The 20485-nt window shown below is 35.9% G+C and overlaps 1 protein-coding gene across 6 annotated transcripts in view; it reads right to left on the minus strand.

Annotated features, from left to right (window-relative positions):
• Window positions 1-1624: 1624 nt before the first annotated feature.
• LOC111345851 (uncharacterized) overlaps window positions 1625-20485 on the minus strand; it is a 36716-nt gene continuing 17855 nt past the window's right edge. For 2 of the 6 annotated variants that reach the window (XM_088733790.1, XM_088733786.1), the window contains 15 exons: window positions 19744-19815; window positions 19100-19153; window positions 18731-18817; window positions 17456-17509; window positions 16882-16962; window positions 15629-15700; window positions 14843-14875; window positions 14213-14293; window positions 13701-13778; window positions 13319-13351; window positions 12737-12817; window positions 11536-11568; window positions 10953-11033; window positions 3761-3820; window positions 1625-2739 (listed from right to left, as the gene is read on the minus strand). In XM_088733790.1, the coding sequence (XP_088589916.1) occupies window positions 2447-2739; window positions 3761-3820; window positions 10953-11033; window positions 11536-11568; window positions 12737-12817; window positions 13319-13351; window positions 13701-13778; window positions 14213-14293; window positions 14843-14875; window positions 15629-15700; window positions 16882-16962; window positions 17456-17509; window positions 18731-18817; window positions 19100-19153; window positions 19744-19815 (1193 nt within the window). In that variant the 3' untranslated portion in view covers window positions 1625-2446. Of the gene's footprint in view, window positions 2753-3760; window positions 3821-4744; window positions 5754-10952; window positions 11034-11535; window positions 11569-12736; window positions 12818-13318; window positions 13352-13700; window positions 13779-14212; window positions 14294-14842; window positions 14876-15628; window positions 15701-16881; window positions 16963-17455; window positions 17510-18730; window positions 18818-19099; window positions 19154-19743; window positions 19816-20485 lie in introns of those variants that run through there. The other 4 variants (XM_088733812.1, XM_088733794.1, XM_088733807.1 and 1 more) reach the window with 4 other exon arrangements.

The raw sequence follows: 20485 nt of genomic DNA on the forward strand, positions 1-20485 counted from the left end.
GACCCTTTTTTATTTTAGGTAGCATATAATTTCTCCTTACAATATCACCCCTAAATCACACATTAAGGTCAGGAGAATAAAGGAAATGATAACCAACTAAAGAAGCTCTTGATTGTTAAACAAAATCTCCTTGTCACTACCTTAGGGAACAGTATGGATAATATGCACACTGATTTCAGGGTGTAATTACAATAAAGGGTTAAGCAAGTATGTAAAAAGATGTTTATGTGACTGCCTGCAAAGATGATTGCCTGTTGGGGTATGCAGGGAGGGTTGCTGATCACCTGACTTACAGACCATTACATGTCAGCTGTCAACTTAAGACAATTTACTTACCTCATTTCAATCATAGCCACATTGGAAGTTTCTTTCGTGAGAGTTAAATTCAGTTTGGTGTCATATCCGATTTTTCTGAACTCTTCAGTAGAGACGGCAAATAAATGGCATGCTTATCGTGGATATGTTTGGATATTGTTGTTATCTACCTACCTTGCCCAAAAGCAAAAAGTACGCGATGATAAATCCCGGTAGGAGAACAATGGGGTATTATTTTTACCACATCGATCCCATAAGACCCAGCGCCATTTATTTGAAGAGAAACAAAACAAAACAAAACAAAACAACAAAAGCGATAAATTTTTGGAACATATGCCCCTGGATATGAATGAACACTCTCCAAAGTGGTACCTGGTTAAAACTGAGATTTAAAACGTTACACCGGCACCCTTACAATCATTTTCATGAGTTACACTAAATAAAATCTGGGAAAACTACAGACAATGTGTGTGTATTGGGGGGTATAGTACAGTATTTGGTGAGGGCGTTCACAAAAAATGTTTACCGAAAGGAGAACGTCTTAATTAGGGGGTCAGTGCAGCATGCCCTTCGGAAAATTCAAATATTCAGGCTCAGAAAGGTGATTTCCGGCGTCTTAACTAAAGGTAAGAGTAGGTTTTTTTTGGTTTTGTTTTTCGTGTCTTTGAAAGTCTCTGTTTTTAGTTTTTTAAAACATGGACTACTCTTGAATATTTCTCAATTCTAATTGAAATAAATTTCATTTGACCTGCGGATGAAAATATTAAAGCAATTGCTGAAAACAAGCAAAGAAAATTCAGGCTTGGGCGAAAAAGGAACCCGTTTATCCTTTCCTGTTTGCATGTGTGCAACTGGCACTATAATCCCAAATCATGAAACTCATTTCTCTACAATAATGTCTAAAGCAAAATATTCTTCCTGCTGTCAATCCGATAGTGTATTTTTTTTCTTTCTTTCTTTTTTTTTTTTTTAACAGGGGAGTGAACGATAAACTGCGAGGGTACTGGGCTTATAAATTAGGTCTTCCAGACCTCCACGCGAAGTTTCCCTGCTCGCGGCAGTTATTGTAATCGCTGTAAAGAGGTCTACAGGTTTGTTTTGAAATCTTTCGAAGTTACACCTCTTGACAAAGTCCTGCGACGCCCCTTCTCTTAAAATCATTAAGGAAAACTGTACTTCTCGCTAAACGTATCTGAGAAAAATATTCCGTTAACGTATTGTCGCCTGAACCAAGAGTTCAAATGTCAGATTCAAGAGAAAGACAGATTCCACGTACAGCCACAAACACATAAATGGACTCTCCAACGTGTGTTCTGTATAACCGCTGTATTTTAAAATGAACTGTGAACAGATTAGATTACATCCAAACTTACAAGTACGATAGAAATGTTTTGTGTGATAATGATAAAAAGATGGTGTTTTCTTAAAAAACAGTCTGTGGTTACATGTTATTGTCAATTGATTAACTATCTCAAATTAATATTTAAAAACATGGATCTATTTAACTATTCATAAACTTTTTTCAGAGTGAAACCTTATACAACGTTCACTTTTAAAAAATACAATCGTTACAAATGATATCACTCCTTAGGAGTCGCTAAGAACCATTTCCGTTTTAGTGGGTGTATAAACCGTCTAAAATCTATGATACATCCAGCTCTCTGGGCGTTGAACAAAATTCGCCACTCAAAATAGTAGAACTTATTCGAAAACAGCCCTCACATAAATAATTTTGTAGTTCTGGGTTCTATAGATCAAATCAATTGACAGCTACGAGCGTCTAGAAGTTATATTGATGCATAATGAGAGAAACAACTAAGCGCAAATTTTACAAAATTAGCTGATCACTTCCGGAGAAAATTACTTAACTCTTCGGCGATTTCAAGGTGGGAAAATTCCTCTAACAAACTGAGAGTTTCAAGCATAAAGTCCTATCTATACTGAGTTCACGTCATAGGTTGAGTCAGCATAAGAATTCAACAATCATCAAAAATAAGATGAAAATCTACAAAAAGGAAACAATAGCCTTACCTTAAAATACCAAGATTATACTTCCTTTGTTATGGCAGTATCTAGTTTACCATTATAGATTTTACATACAAAAATATGCAATCTATGCATCACTCTAGGGTCACATTTCCAGTTGTTGTTTCTCATAGCAAAATTCTTCTGCTAAATTTCGCAGATTCACAAGCTTAGTCTGTAAAGCTTGACCCAAAATCTGGTAAGTTGCGGCTGAACCGTTTACTCCTTTCCAATGCCTGAGCATTTGATATCCCTTTTCAGAGAGTGCCTCGTTTGATTGGCAAATTTCTTCAAGCTTTGGATCTTTGATTCCCAAGCGGCGCCCAAGCTTTTTCCAAGCACCACCAAGCTTTACGGCAAGATGTTCCAGTTCATCATCACTAGGTGTTCCTTGTTTGACTACAAAGACAAACTTGTTTTGAACGAGAAGCATAAATAAAGGACAACGATTAGTCTACAATTAGTTGATTAAGACAGAAAATAAAGTAAAGCGATTTACGATACTTCCTCAATTCGCTATTTTATTCAATACAAAAGCATAAAGTCCTAACTATACTGAGTTCACGTCATAGGTTGAGTCAGCATAAGAATTCAACGATCATAATAAATCTGGCGTTTTGCAAACAATCCAAAGTCTCAGGAAGTAATGGTAAACTTAAAAATTTAAGTGGAAAGCAAAGAAAGTAAGGGTACCGGCCTGTCAAAAGAAGAGCAACAGAGGACTTTTTTTGCGTTTTCACAGCCTCATCTAGATGGTTGAGAGGATTTGACCAAGCTATGCAAACATGGGGCCAGTCTTGGATTGTTTTTATAAGATATATTTCACATGACAAATGAAGGAAAATATCTTTGCTCATTAACTGGTATAGATTTCCTAAAGACACACACTAGACGATAGTTTAGAATTGTTCGTGCGAAAAAGTCTGGTGACTAGTTATAAGCGCCTAGTGCCAAGTCGAGGCTGAGGGGAATACGTGCTCACTTCGCCGGAAAGCAGATCGGAGTGACTTGGGGTGTAAAAACAACTCTAAAAAAGGCCGGACCTCAACTTTTTCGAGTTTACAGGCGTAGAAATACTGAGAGAGAAATGAATTGCCTTTTGAGTTAATGTCCGTAAAGAGCTTGCATATGTGCTCACCTAACGCTTAATTAAACGCCTGCAAAACGCAGAAATTTACGCTTCTCCTGCAGGCTACATGCAAAGCGCTGAATTTCTTCCTTAGATTAGTTCTTTTTCCTAGGGCTCAAACCAGAATAGGCGAATTTTTCTCCATTGCCTTAATAATTGCACTTAGAATAATTGCAGAACGGTGTTTACAAACTCTCGTTAAACACACCAATCAACCGATGAGAGCGCACGTAGGAATGAACATTTTATGAATGGTGATAATCATCAACACTGACTGATCATTAGTCTTACACTGTGGTCTGCCAGATCCACTTGTAGATGGCTGCTGGGTTACAAGGTCCTGGTCATCACCTGAGAGTTAAACAAGGAGAAAATTGCTAAGATTACGTTCCAAAGTCAAAACACTGTGTGAAAAAGAACAAATTAGTGTTACACTGTGGTCTGCGAGAGCCAATTGTAGACGGCTGCTGGCTTGCATAAAAGTTGGCATGCTCCTGGTCTTCACCTGAGAGTCACAATAAACATAAGGGAAGGGAAAGGAAGGGGAAGGCGTGAGTAGTCCAGTCTCCTGCATCTATCAATTAGTTAATTTCGGCAGGGGACGTTAAAGAACCCACATCACGAGATTAGTGTGATGTGGTCTGGCCTGGTTACTGGGAATGGGGGGAGGGGGCATCTGTAAAATTTCTTCCTCATTAATTGTAAACTGCTGCCGGCAGTCTGGAAAAGTACCCCGCACAGTGTTGTAAAGCGCATTAGAGCATTCCATGGAAATACGTTATAGAAATCAATATATTATTATTATTAAAAATTACTAGGATCATGTTTTAGAGTAAAAATACTGTGGGAAAACTTAAAAAGAATATACAAAATAGGCTATTTTGGAACCGACTCTTTAGACTAACATATCCTTGTTTCATGAACTCATACATCTCTGACTTGTACAGAAAAACGTAGAAGTTGCATTATAAAGGCAACCCGGGAAGAATGAATGTGGTGTCAAAAAACTGTTACTATGCCAAGGAGTTCAATAAAGCTCTACCTCAGGGTTTTCTCTCAGTTATTGGTACAAGACAGATGTTTCCAATAGAGAAAGACAAACTGTCTCGGTTATTTCAAAACGACCAAAACCACTAAACGAAATGGAGGTTGCTAGTGGGGGATATTCACCAAGACGCAAAGCGGCTTGGTAAATATTCACCGCTAGCCTGTAACACAGAGATGAATAGCTGTTTTAGCATATACCAAAAAGTGAGATAATATGGCGCAAAAAGATGATTTTAACTCATTTATTCCTGCAACGGTTACAATATTATCGGGCGCACGTTATGTACGCGAACGGCTTCATGGAAACTACCACAAAAAATGTATAAAAGTGTGTGTTGGTAGTATATAATCATCTCTTGAAATACAACACTACTACGATGTATTCTTATTTGACAAGATTATGGTAAAAAAAAAAACTCTAATTAAACAATAGAGTGTTTCTGTCGAGGAACTATCGGCTGATAGTTGCCCCGCGGAAATTTGATGTTCTTAAAGCAAATATGCTAGTTTTAAGAACATCAAATTTCCAAGGGGCAACTATCAGACCGATAGTTCCGAGACATAGACACTCCATTGTTTTTATTGTTCACCACTAAATTTTCTTCCGCGCCTACACCTTGTCACAAATGTCAATAATTCGCAACAGTACATTGGCTAAATAATACGTTATACCTGTCAGAATTGAGAAGTCACTGTTTTTTCGATCTGCCTAACTTCGCGGCCGTCAAACTATTCAAAACTTTTCACGGATGAGTACTATCAATGCAGGTATTTCCACGGACGGGCACTATGGGCTGATAGCGTCTCTCCATGGATGAAAACTATCGCGTCACGTGATCGATTTAAACCAATAAGAACCGAAGAAAATTTAGTGGTGAACTATAAAGATTGATAATCACACGGTGTGTGTGAATAATCACGGAAATGTTGCTGACTAATACACCAATATAATCAATGTCAGAACTATCCCAGGATCGTTGAAGGATCAAGCTGATTTAGATATTCTACCTGCTAAAAAAGAACTTACAAATTATCTCAACCACAGAATCCTATTTCAAGTGAGGTTATGCCAGCAACTATCAAGTAGTAAGGTATCTGTATGATTTGGCAACATTAACAGTCAAAATCCAGTTAAATGACATAGGCAATTGGAAAATCGTAATAGTTAAAACAAAATTTTTAAGACTTTTCTGAACAGGATCAAGTTTCCACAGCAGTCTTGAGTCTCGTGTCAGACCTACAAACCCATAAAGGAAAACTTCTTATGCATAGCAATAATTGGAATTCCAAATCCTTCAGAGATGCTGCAGCCTTTGAATGATACATGCACACCATAAAATCAGATTGCTTCGCTTGAAGTTATTACTTTGCAGATGGATAGATAGATAAATAGATACACAGAAACAGAAATGATTTAATAGATAGATGTACAGATAGATAGATAGATAAATAAATTGATCAGTAGATTGATAGATAAATAGATGATATATAAATAGATACAATGTTAGATGGATAGAAAAAAAGATAGATAAAAAGATAAATAAAAGGATATATATAGATAAATAAATAGAAAGCCAGATGTTAGAATATTAGATATATAAATAGAAAAGTATATAAATAGATAGATTGATGAATAGAATGATACATAGATAAATAGATACACAGATAAATTGAAAGATACATAAGTAGATAAATACTTAGAAAAAAAGGCTAAATAGATAGATAAATAGATAAGTAGATAACCAGATAAAAAGATGGATGGATAAATAAATAGATGGATAAATAGATGGATGGATCACTACATAGATAAATAGATAAAAAGATAGATGGATAGATCGATAGATAGATAGATAAAGGCTGATAGTTTCGAAACAAACTGTTTGGGGCTGCGTCGGTGGGAGTAACGAAATAATTTGGATATATCAACAAAGTTGAAGTGGTAAATTGGCCACCGTAACGATTACAAAAGCTGACGTTTCGAGCGTTAGCCCTTCGTCGGAGCGAATAGAGGAATTGTGGGTTGTGTGTGCTTTTAAAGGCAGAAAATGGAGCTACGTTATTGGTGGGAACATGGCAACGAGAAAAACAAGAATAAATTAGTGGAATGAAAAGCGTTCGTTGATCCCTGTGGGATTTAGACTGCCGGTTGGAAAGATGAGCTTTTGTTCAAGATTTTTACGACTTTCCGTGCTACCTAAGTGTAAGGAAAGACCGCAGATTGCCATATGTTGCTTAGAATGATTAGGTAAATTAAAATGTCTAGCGACTGGTTTCGATCTGTCCTTGTCATTCCTTTCCACGTCTCGAAGGTGTTCTCGGAATCGGTCACCTAGTCTTCAACCTGTTTCGCCGATGTATATTTTTTTGCAATAAGTGCAAGTTATGCAATAGATTAGATTGGCGGAGGTGCACGTGAAGTGATCGGTGATCTTAATGGATCGTTTAGGTCCCGATATTTTTTATCAGTGTTGTGAATAAAAGGACACGTTTTGCATCGTGCACGAGCGCATTTAAAATTGCCTGGTTGATCATTAGTCTGAAAAGAACTTCTGACCAAAAAATTGCCTATGTTTTTGGCGCGTTTGAATGAAATGAGCGGAGGCTGCGAAAAGATAGTGCTTGTCTCTGGATCGTTTTGAAGTAATTTAAAGTTTTTAAGAATGATGGATTTAACTGAGTGGTTGTGAGGGTAAAACGTGAGAGTGAATGGAATGCGGTCGGAATCTTCCTTATGTGACGTTTGTAGTGCTGAATGTCGATCAATAAGTTGGGCGCGGTGGTAACCCGCTTGGACGACAGAAACAGGGTAACCACGTTTCTCGAAAAACTGGCACACTGACTCTGATTTGTGGTGGAAATCAGAGTCATCAATACATAAACGACGAGGTCTTAGAAACTGAGAAAAAGGAATGGAATTCTTAACGTGAGATGGATGCGAAGACGAATATAACAAGTAATTATGCGAGTCTGTAGGTTTGTAATACACACTTGTGCTTAAACCGTTACCTTCAATTGAAACTTTGATGTCTAAAAAGGATAAAGAATTGTCAGAAATTTCCCAGGTATATTTCAGAGCAGGGTGAAAAGAATTGACAGCGGTTATGAATTAAGTGAGCTCCTCTCTGGTAGAAGAGGTAGCGCCGATACAGTCGTCGATGTAGCGACCGTAGGGTTCAGGCCTGGACCCGTTGTATTGGCTGAAAAATTGATGTTCGACAAAACCTACGAAAAGATTGGCATAGCTAGGTCCCATTTTGGTGCCCATGGCTACACCATTGGTTTGTTTGAAGAAGTTGTTTCCGAATGAAAAACAATTGAGTGTGAGCACTAGTTCGGCTGATCGTAGTAGTGTTTCAGATTTAGGTTCCTTATCAGTACGTTGATCAAAAAAATGTTTAAGGGCCAGAAGGCCTTCGCCATTAGGAATGACAGTGTAAAGAGACGTAATATCCATGGTGAAAAGAAGTTTGTTTTGGCCAAGGAAATTAAAGTCTCGAAAAATTTGAAGAGCGTGTTGGCTGTCATTAATATATGATGGTAAAGTTTTGACGATGGGAGCCATAATTTTGTCTAGATAGCTGGAGATAAGTTCGGTAGGGGAACTGCAAGCCGAGACGATTACATTCATGACAATATGGCGGACGGTCACGTTTTTAGAGCTCTTAGATACTGGATCATTCTGCTTTATTTCTACGTTTGTTTCTCTGGTGCACTCCTTCCCAAGACTAATCCTGACCTCGATATATCTGGTGATACTCTTCTCTTCATTTCTCACGGTCTGACGACAGTGAAAATTCAACATTTTAACCATCGGTCACCGAGCTCGCAACATGCAAAGAATCTCCAGCTGCCGAATTCAAGACTTCTACTCCTTGGATGCCGTTTTACGATTAATTCCTCTCTTTCCTTACTACTTATTCGTCTCGCAAATGATGTTGAACTTCAACCTGGTCCTGTTGGCTCCTCTAGTTCACATGACATCCTGTCTGATCTTCGGGATTTGTCAACGAAAAATGGGCTTAAAATTATTCATCAAAATATCAGAGGCCTCGTGGCGAATAAGGATAGTCTATGCCAAATGATCGATGATTCCAAGCATATAGACATCATATCCCTCAGTGAGACTCATCTATCGGACAGTGAAGAGGCTCAAGTTCAACTGGATGGCTATACGTTCATTAATAGACCGAGGAAAACAGGCAAAGGTGGAGGTGTGGGAGTTTATATCTCCTCTTCTGTCCCCTTTCATAGAAGACTAGACCTGGAACGCGATGGGATCGAATGTATCTGGATAGAAATTCTATTTCCAAAATCTAAGGGTATCCTTATTGGTTTTATTTATCGCCCCCCGAGTTCTTCAAAGCATCTTTGTGCAGATTTTGAAAATAAACTGGAGTCGATGGTTTCTGCTGTATCATCTGAAAACAAAGAATGCATTTTGACAGGCGATATCAACTGCAATTATTTGGTAAGCTCAGACAACAAAGAACTGAAGGCAATGCTATTGTCTTTTGGCCTTAAACAGCTAATCAAGGATCCCACGAGGGTAACGCAAGATTCAAAAACACTGCTAGATGTGATTTACGCAAATCGCCCTCAGAATGTTTATAGTGTTAAAACCATTCCCGCCGGCTTAAGTGACCATGATATGATTGGTTGTGTCCGGAAGCTGCATAACCATAAATTCCAGCCAAGAACCATCACCTGTCGAAACTTTGCTAATTATGATCCTATATCCTTTTGCAATGATTTACGGTCCAATAGTTTCACACCTGTCTTTAACTCCTCCTGTGTTAATGAAGCATGGTCTTTTTTGAAAGCCATTCTGAAAAAATGTATTGATAAGCATGCGCCAGCTATAAAGAGGAGGATCAAAGGGAAACTCTGCCCATGGCTTACACAGAAGGTAAAGCAAGAAATGAATACCAAAGATCAGCTTTTGAGAAAAGCGAGAAAGACAAATCGTGAAATTGACTGGTCTTCGTAGAAGCGCCAACGAAACAAAGTTAACGGTATGGTAAAAAATTGCAAAAGCAGGTATCACCGTGAACTCTTAGAGGAGACTGTGGGTTCACCTAACAAATTTTGGTCAGCGAATATGTCAAACAATGTGGTAAGTCATTAATATATATCAAAAATAAAAGAGGTCCCAAAATTGTTTCCTGGGGAACACCACATCTCAGACATTTCGGAGTTGACTTACAAGAGTTTCAATGACAAATGTGTTCGGTTATCTAAATAAGAAGCAAACCATTGATGGCTGGTCCGACAAATTCCATAGTATTGCAGTTTTCATATTAAAATATCGTGATCTACTGTATCAAGTGCCTTTTTGAGGTCTAAAAAGACTACGGTATTAACAAGACCACGGTCTATATCCACTGCCCAGCTATCTGTAGTTTCGATAAGTGCTTTGAGCGTGCAATGCAAAGACCGAAAACCAGATTGATGGCACCAGAGAAAGTTGTTTTTAGTTAAATAATGATAAAGCTGATTGTAGATTATCCGCTCAAAGACTTTGAACACAACTGGAATTACTGATATTGGTCGATAATTCACTGGATCAGAGCGTTTCCCGGAATTTTTGTACAATGGGGTGACTCTGGTAGATTTCCACTCATCGGGAAAGATGTCAGTCTGTATTACTGTCTGTATTACTGTCTGTATGACAGTCTGTATTACTGTATGAGCTGCACCTTTTATGGAAAAAATTAATGTTTAATTCAAAACAGTGGTGCAACTTATGTGTAAGAACATCTCACGGGAAATTGGGTCCCAAATTGACATGTAAATCAATGAACGGATGCACCTGTATTTAAATTCAGAAGGGTGAGAACAGAGTAAGTGCAACGAGTCACAAAAGGATGCTTATAGGCACCAAAATGTTTTAGGCAAGAATGGCAGCTCTTTAATTCTGTTGCTCAATACAGCTATTTTTGGTCAGTACAGTTTCACTTAGAATGCTGGAAAAAAGACCTTACAGTTGAAACATTAGTGTTGACGTACAAAAGAATTAGTTTTATTCTTCTTTTGGTTGCCTTTTGCATCTCAAAAACCTCTCAGCTCAAGTTCTCTAATAATGATCAAACACCTCAGTTATATGCTACAAGAATGTTTATCAACACTGCAATAGTAACTGCAATAGAGAAGGTTTAAAATCGAATTTTTGGTAATGTTTAAAAATTAAAAACCTCTCCAATGCAAGTAACAGTTTCCAAAAAGTGACCACTTTTGAAGCTTATGAGCTTTAACAGAATGTTATTAAAAGGTAACACATTAGCTATAGATATTTCAATTTCCTGTATGCTGTCATTTGCATTCCAAAGAAAGGGGTGGCAATTAATATATACAAAACAAATTCATACACAAGGATTTACTCTGCTAGATACATATTAACCACCACAAAAAAGCAAGAAAATTATCAGTAATCACTCACCACTCAATTCATCCTCTTTCCCAATACTTGTGCTGACTTCATCAACTCTTGGCTGTTTTGGGGGCATTTTTTGGCATTGATCTGAACATGGAAATTTTACAATGATTCAAAACCTTCTCGACAAATACTATCTACTACCCCACTTCTGATGGGAAAATTCTAAAAGCCTCATCTTAACATCTTCATAATATACACACACACACACAAAAAATCGTCTCTTGTTTACATTGCTGCTTTGTGGCTGGGTAAATATCCACCACTATATAGCCACCTCCATTTCAGTGAATATAGTTGTTATCTTAATAATGAATGAATGCAGTTGGCAAGTGCTTTTCCTGTGTTTAAATTAAGCCTGGCTTTGAAGCTTACTGTAGCATCTTGTCTTGTAACTATGATTTGATTCATAGAGAACTTACAGGTAAGTATTTCGAATGAAAAAAATCCTACACAAAGCTTTACTCTGACTTGTGGCCATATAAAATTAATACAATTTTTAGTATTTCTAAAACAGACTGTTATCAGTTGTAGAGAATCATCTCTCACTTTTATCCTCTTAACCATTCTTTCTTTTGTTATTTTGTACCTGCTTTTTTGGTGGGAATTTTCTTGGATGAAGCTTAAAAGAAAAAAAAAGAAAAAGGAAAAAGCTTTAGTACAACATTCCATACATTGGACCCCTTCTATCACCTTAGTTTATAACAAAATTGCAGTTACAGTTTTTTGAAAAATTACTCTCCATGCATGTGACAGTAACTTCAGTGTGGTATTACTGAATTGAGTCAGTTGGTGTTCTGTCTTAGAGCTGCAAATATTGCTTCTTCATAAACGCACATGCTATGTATAAAAAAAATATCTTATAGATAAGGATATTTACCATAATTGATTGAAGTTTAATACCATCTAACTTTCATAATTTTACAAAACCTTGACAGTCAAACAGCCTGGATAGTACATTTAAAACTGTAACTTTTATCTTTCTTCTCTTTATTATTTTTTTTTATTGCAGCTCCAAGCTTTTGCTTGTTTGTGTTGGTTGTACTGGAACCTTGAAACCAGAGAGGGTTCACAATACTAAAAATGTCTGACAAACTTAAACTACTATTTTTTTAACCATTCACATTAACGTATGAGCTGCACCTTTTTATCAAAACTATTTAAGTCAAAACAGGGGTGCAACTTATGTGTGAGAACATCTGAAAATTGCGCCCCAAATTGGGATATAAATCAATGTATGGATGCACCTGTACTTAAATTCAGCAGGGTGAGAACAGATTAAATGGAGCAAGTCACAATGGGATGCTTAAGCACCAGTTTTTTAAACATGGATGGTAGTTCTTTAATTCCTTTCGCTCAATACAGCTGTTTTTGGTCAGGACAGTTCATTTTAAAATGCTGAAACCAACACCTTACATTCAAATCATTAGCATTACAGCACACAAGAATTTTAGTTTTATTCTTCTTTTGGTTGGTTTTTACATCTCAAAAACCTCTGCTTTAAGGTTCTCTAATAAGGAGACATGAAACCCCTTTGTCATACTACAAGAATGTTTTTCAACATGTAACTGCAATAGAAAAGGTTTAAAATCAAATTGTTTGTAAAAGTTATGGTACTGCTTAAAAATTGAAAAGCTTTCCAATGTGGGTAATAGTTTATAAAAACGCGACCCCTTTTGAAGCCTTAATTAGAGCTTTAACAGAATGTTATCAAAAGGTAACATATTAGCTATAGATATTTCAACTTGCTATATGCTGTAATTTGCTTTCTGAAAAAAGTTATCACTTACCACTCGATTCATCCTCTTTTCCAATACTTGCACTGACTTCATCAACTCCTGGCTGTTTTGGGGGCATTTTCTGGCATTGATCTGAACATGGAAATTTTACAATGATTCAAAACCTTCCATACAAATGGTATCAAAAGTACTCCACTTCTGATGGGAGAATTCTAAGAGCCTCATCTTAATATCTTCATAATACAGACACACACAAAAGATCCTCTCTTGTTTACATTGCTGCATTGTGGCTGGAAAAATATCCACCATATACCAGCCACCTCCATTTCAGTGAATAGCTGTTAACTTTATAATGAATGAATGCAGTTGGCAAGTACTTTTTCTGTGTCAAAACCTGGCTTTAAAGCTTACTGTGGCATCTTGTTTAATAAATATGATTTGATTTATAGAGAACTTGTGGATAATTATTTCAAACGAATAATCATACAAAAAATTGTATAAAAATCTTTACTCTGACTTGTGGCTGTATAACATTGATACAAGTTTAAGTATAGTTTTTAAAATAGACTGTTATCAGTTGTAGTGAGTCATCTTTCACTTTATTCTCCTAACCATTCTTTCTTTTGTTTGTACCTGCTTTTTCGATGGGAACTTTCTTGGATGGAGCTTAAAAGAAAAAAAAGGAAAAAGAACAAAAAAGCTTTGATACAACATTTCATACATGGGACCACGTCTATCACCCTATTCTATATAAAAATTGCAGTTTCAATTTTTTAAAAAATGACTTTCCATGCATGTGGTGGTAACTTCAGTGTGCTATTACTGAACTGAGTCAGTTGGTGTTCTGTCTTAGAGCTGCAAATATTACCTCATCATAAACACACATGCCATGTATAAAAAAAAAACATCTTAGATATGGATTTTTACCATTGAAGTGTAATACTTCCTAACAGCTCTATCATAACTTTTAAAACAGACAGTCAAATAGTCTAGATAATACATTTAAACCTGTAACCTTTAACTTTCTCCTCTTTATTATTTGTTTTTCTGGCAGCTCCAGGCTTTGGCTTGTTTGTGTTGGTTGTACTTACACCTTGAATAGAGAAGGTTCACAATAATTCAATACTAACAATTTCTGACAAATCTAAATGACTACAGTATTTTTTTAACCATCCACATTAGCATATGAGCTGCACCTTTTTATTAAAAATGTTAAAGTCAAAACAGGGGTGCAACTTATGTGTGAGAAAAACTGGAAATTGTGCCCTGAATTGGCATAAGCTCTCCAATGTGAGTAATAGTTTCCAAAAATGTGACCACTTTTGAAGCTTTAAAGCTTTAACAGAATGTTATTAACAGGTAACATATTAGCTATAGATATTTCAATTTACTGTATGCTGTCATTTGCATTCCAAAGAAACAGGTGGCAATGAGTATATACAAAAAAAATTCATACACAAGGATTTACTCTGCTAGATACATATCAACCACCACAAGAAAGCATGAAAATTATCAGTAATCACTCACCACTCAGTTCATCCTCTTTCCCAATACTTGTGCTGACTTCATCAACTCTTGGCTGTTTTGGGGGCATTTTCTGGCATTGATCTGAACATGGAAATTTTACAATGATTCAAAACCTATTGGACAATGAAATGCCATCAACTACACCACTCCTGATGGTAAAATTCTAAGGGCCTCATGTTAATATCTTAATAACATACACACACACACACACACACACACACACAAAGATCCTCTCTTGTTTACATTGCGGCTGGGTAAATTTATCCAGCCACATTACATTGTGGCTGGGTAAATATCCACCACTATAGCCACCTCCATTTCAGTGAATAGCTGTTAACTTTATAATGAATGAATATAGTTAGCAAGTACTTTTTCTACATCAAAACCTGGCTTTTAAGCTTATTGCTGTAGCATCTTGTCTTACAACTGTGATTTGATTCATAGTGAACTTGCAGGTAAGTATTTCAAATGAATAATTATACAAAAAATTCCTATACAAAGCTTTACTCTGACTTGTGGCTGTATAACATTAATCCAATTTTTTATAGTTTTAAAATATAGACTGTTATCATTTGTTAAGAGAATCATCTTTCACTTTATCCTCTTTACCATTCTTTCTTTTATTTGTACCTGCTTTTTCCATGGGAAATTTCTTGGATGAAGCTTAAAAGAAAAAAACCAAAAAGCAAAAAGCTTCTGTACAACATTCCATATATTGGACCCCTTCTGTCACCTTTAGTTAACAAATGGTAAACACCACAGTGTACACTGTTGAGTTATGGATGCACGTGGGAGATTGCTAAGCATGAAAGAAGCCTAAGAGTCAAACAAGGCAATAGCCGAGGGTGACTCAATAAGCTTCTTGAGTGCTTGAGCAAACCTCCCAAGTGCATCCATATCTCAGAAGTGTACACTGTGGCATTTACCATTTGTTTTATAACATAACATTGATACAATTTGTGGAAAAAGAGTTTTCTTTTATTTAACAAATGTTACATGACCAGAAAAAACAAGCACGCACAGAGAACTAGTCTTTGCATTTGCTCACATAAGCAGCATACACCCATGGGCAGATGGTAGGCGCTGAATTAACCAATCCGAGCGTGCACTTTACTTTGGTTATGTTTACTTACAAAAAAATTTCATGTTCAATTTTTAAAGATTGAAATGACTTTCCATGCATGTGATAATAAAATCAGTGTGCTATCACTGAATTGAGTCAGTTGGTGTTCTCTCTGTGAAGTGCAAATGTTGCTTCTTCATAAACACACATGCCAGGTATAAAAGAAAATATCTTATAGATAGGGATTTTTACCATAATTAATTGAAGTTTAATGTACTATCTAACTTTCATAATTTCATAAAACCTAGACGGTCAAACAGTTTGGATAATACATTTAAAACAGTAACTTTTACCTTTCTTCCCTTTATTATTTGTTTTACTGGCAGCTCCAGGCTTTTGCTTGTTTGTGTTGGTTGTACTGGAACCTTGAATAGAGCAGGTTCACAATAATTCAATACCAAAAATCTCTGACAAACTTAAACAACTGCATTTTTTGTAAGGATCCACATTAGTGTATGAGCTGCACCTATTCATCAAAAAATTAATGTTTAAGTCGAAATAGGGGTGTAACTTATGTGTGGGAACATCTTGAAATTGTGCCCCAAGTTGGCATACTATAAATCAATGTATGGATGCACCTGTATCTAAATTCAGAAGGGTAAGAACAAAGTAAGTGGACAAGTCACAACAGGACACTTAAGCACCAAAGTTTTTTAAACATGGATGGCAGTTCTTTTATTCCTCTTGCTCAATACAGCTGTTTTTGGTCATTACAGTTCACTTTAAAATGCGGAAACAAACACCTTACATTTGAAACATTTGCATTAAAGCGTACACCAATTAAAGTTTTATTCTTCTTTTGTTGGGTTTTACATCTCAAAAACCTCTCTGCTTAAGTTCTCTAATAAGGAGACATGAAACCCTAATCTGTAATACTACAAGAATATTTCTCAACATGTAACTGCAATAGAAAAGGTGTAAAATGAAAATGTTAGTGATGGTTATGGTAATACTTATAAATTAAAAAGCTTTCCAATGTGAGTAATAGTTTCCAAAAACATGACCCTTTTTGAAGCCTTAATTAGAGCTGTAACTTGATAGTTCTTATTAACCGAGTGGGAGGTCTGTATGGGAGAATCTTGACCGAGGTCGCCAGTACAGACCGAACACAGTTCGGTCTGTATCAGCGACGGAGGTCAAGATTCTCCCATACAGACCGACCTAGCTCAGTTAATAAGATGTTTCTTGTAATGGCTGTGTCTTATATGCCAATGTTTTATATTCTTTGTACTTTTTTTTTCTAGACCGGTCTAGATGCTGGTCTAAATGGGAAAATCTAGACCGCTTTCAATATTGATTTCAGTCAATCAAATTTGTGAATTCGGTAGTTACCAGTCCTTGAGAGACACAGCCATATAATAATGAATGTTATTTAAGAAGTAACATGTTAGCTATAGATATTTCAACTTACTATATGCTGTCATTTGCTTTCTAAAAAAAATGGGGGAAATGTATATGCAGAACAAATTCAAATACACGGATTTACTCTTCTAGGTGCATATCAACCGACACAAAAAAGGTAACAAAATAATCAGTAATCACTCACCACTCAATTCATCCTCTTTCCCAATACTTGTGCTGACTTCATCAACTCTTGGCTGTTTTGGGGGCATTTTCTGGCATTGATCTGAATATATGGAAATTTTACAATGATTCAAAACCTCTTGGACAATGAAATGCCATCAACTACCCCACTTCTGATGGTAAAATTCTAAGAGCCTCATGTTAATATCTTCATAATATATACACACAAAAAAGATCCTCTCTTGTTTACATTGCTGCTTTGTGGCTGGCTGAATATATCCACCACTGGCCACCTCCATTTTGAACAGTGAACAGTTGTTACCTTAATAGTGAATTATCGCAGTTGGCAAGTATTTTTTCTGTGTCTAAACCTGGCTTTAAAGCTTACTGTAGCATCTTGTTTTATGACTAGGATTCAATTTATAGAGAACTTGCAGATAAGTATATTTTAAATGAATAAATATACAGAAAAATTCCTTTACATGCATGGCTTTACTATTGTGGCTGTATAACATTGATACAAGTTTAAGAATAATTTTTAAAATAGGGTGTCATCAGTTAATGTAATGAGTCATCTTCCACTTTATCTTCTTTACCATTCTTTCTTTTATTTGTACCCACTTTTCCAGTGGGAACTTCCTTGGATGAAGCTTAAAGGAAAAAAAAAAAAAAACAGAAAAGAATTAAATTAGCTTCAGTACAACATTCCAAACACTGCACCCAGGGCTTCTATCACCTTTATGAAAAAAAAAATCACAGTTTCAAATTTCTGAAAAATGGCTTTTTATGCATATGATCATAATAACTTCAGTGTGGTAGACTTGAGTAACCTAAGCCTTTCTTCTCTTTTTGTTTTATTGCTAGCTCCAGGCTTTTGCTTGTTTGTATTGGTTGTACTTACACCTTGAATAGAAAAGGTTAAGAATAGTTCAATACTAACAATTTCTGACAAACTTAAACTACAGAATTTTTTTTTAACCGTCCACACAAGTGTACGGGCTGCACCTTTTTATTAAAAAATGTTTAATTCAAAACAGGAGTGTGATTTGCTTGTGAGAACATCTGGAAATTGTGTCCCAAATTGGCATATAAATCAATGCAGGGATGCACCTGTATTTAAATTCAGAAGGGTGAGAACAGAGTAGGTGGAACAAGTCACAATAGGACACTGCAGCACCAAAGTTTTTTAAACATGGATGGCAGTTCTTTAATTCCTGTTGCTCAATACCTTACGGTCAAAAATTAGCATTAAAGTGCATAAGAATTAGTTTTATTCTTCATCTGGTTGCCATTTGCATTTCAAAAACCTTTTGGCTTAAGTTCTCTAATAATAAGATGTAAAACCCCTTAGTTATACTATGAGAATGTTTTTCATCATGTAACTGCAATAGAAAAGGTTTAAAATTGAATAGTTAGTATTAGTTGTGGTAATACTTGAAAATTAAGAGGCTCTAGCTCTAATGTGAGTGTAACAGTTTCCAAAAAATGACCCCTTTGAAGCCTTATAGACCTTTAACAGAGTGTCATTAAAAGAGAACATATTACTTATACAGTAGAACCTTGATTTAATGAACCTCTACATAACCAAGTCCTCAGTACGACAAACTATGCTTCAGTTTCAGCCCAGCTAAAGTTACAGTAAAATTTATGTCACAGAACCTTGATATAATGAACCCTCAATATACGAACCAATTTCCCCAGTCCCTAATGGTGCTTCGATGAACTGACTATATGCTGTCATTTAATTGCTTTCTGAACAAACTGGTGACAATGAATATACAAAAAAAATTCATAGACAAGGATTCTAACTCTTCTAGGTGCATATTAACCATCACGAAAAAGCAAGAAAATTGTCAATTATAAATACTCACCACTAATTCCATTCTCTTTCCCAACACTATTACCAGCTTTATCCATTTTTGGCTTTTTAAGGGGGATTTTCTGGCATTGATCTGAAGCTAAAAAGTTTACAATAATTGTAAAACCTACTGGGCAAATGCTACCTATGTACTTTTTCTGGGTCAAATCCTGGCTTTAAAGCTCTTTTCTAATATCTATGATCTGATTTATAGAGAACTTGCGGGCAAGTATTTCAAATTAATGGTTAAAAAAAAAATCCAATAGGAAACTTTACTCCGACTTGTGGCTGTATAAAATTAAGTAATACAATTTTAAGCATTTTTAAAATAGCCAGGGAATTATTAGATGTGGTAAGTCATCTTCCACTATTTCCTCTTTACCATTCTTCCTTTTATTTGTTGCTGGTTTTTCAGTGGGAGCTTTCTGGGAAGAAGCTTGAAAAAAAAACAAAAGTTTCAGTACAATATTCCATACATAGAACCTCTTCTATTGATCACCTTTATAACAAAAATACCGTTTAAATTTTTTAAACTTGACTACCCATGCATGTAATAATTATCAATGATGCTATAAATTCCATGTGCTATTACTGATTGAATTAAGTCAGTTGATATTCTGTCTTAGAATTGCAAATATTGCTTTTTCATGAACATGCACACATGCCATAAGTGAAGAAAAATGTCTCACTCAATATACCATAATTGACTGAAGATTTATACTGGTGTGGGACCTGCCATTGTGACCATGCATGCACCTCTTATGACAGACCACTTCTTTAAAATACCCAAAGTTTGCAAGTCAAATTACTTTACATTTAACCACCTGTCATAAGCAACCACCTCACAGAGAGATGCTCGTTTGCAATTTATAACTGTTTTTAACCTGCCTTAGCTAGGTGATCACTTGACAGTCAGTGGACTTCATCTCTCACAAGTGGAAACTGAAAATTGTTTCCACAGATGCTGTAAAAGCGGAACCCCTGGAATGATTGGCAAGAAAGTGATAAATCTATAATAATTGTCACCTTTACTTTTCTTCTCGTTATTGGTTGTCTTTTTGGGAGGTCCACGTCTCTGCTTCTTGGTGATGATTTTACCTGAAATAGATAATTATAAATTCAATACTAATAATGCCTAGGCCTTCATTCTGAAACAACAACACAATTTCAAAAACTAATTTGTTACAACTCATTAATTGTCTTGGATGATTAATGAGTTGAGAAAAACTTTTAACTAAAAGCATACAGTTTCACATGTAGTCTATTATATCCAGTAATAAAATTTTTAATTAAGATAGCAATGAAATTTACACCAGATAAAATTGTCTCCAAAAATTCACCAAGATTTATGCAAAACAAAAGATGGCATTGATTTGTATCATGCATTATAATGAGTGGAGTAACAATTAATTGGTTCTCCTGCATCTACTAATTAGTTAATTTGGTTAGGCAGGGGATGTTAAAGAACCCACTCACGAGATTACTGTGATGTGGTCTGGCCGGTTTAATGGGCCCACAGTAATTGGCACAAGCTGTTGTGGAGTCCCTGCCTGTCAGCAGAGCTAATAGATTAAATTAAATTAAATTAAATTGCACATCTACCATATTTATTCACCTGTTAGGTGAGCCAGTCAGTTATGGTTCCATTAATAAGAACTATCATAAACACCTGCATATGAACCACACTTTTCTTCCCAAAATTTTCATATCAAATCAGGGATGCAGCTTATCTGTGAACACATCTGGAAAAGTGCTCTAACTTTGCATA

This window comes from Stylophora pistillata, chromosome 1, assembly GCF_964205215.1.
Source record: "Stylophora pistillata chromosome 1, jaStyPist1.2, whole genome shotgun sequence".
Taxonomy (NCBI): domain Eukaryota; kingdom Metazoa; phylum Cnidaria; class Anthozoa; order Scleractinia; family Pocilloporidae; genus Stylophora; species Stylophora pistillata.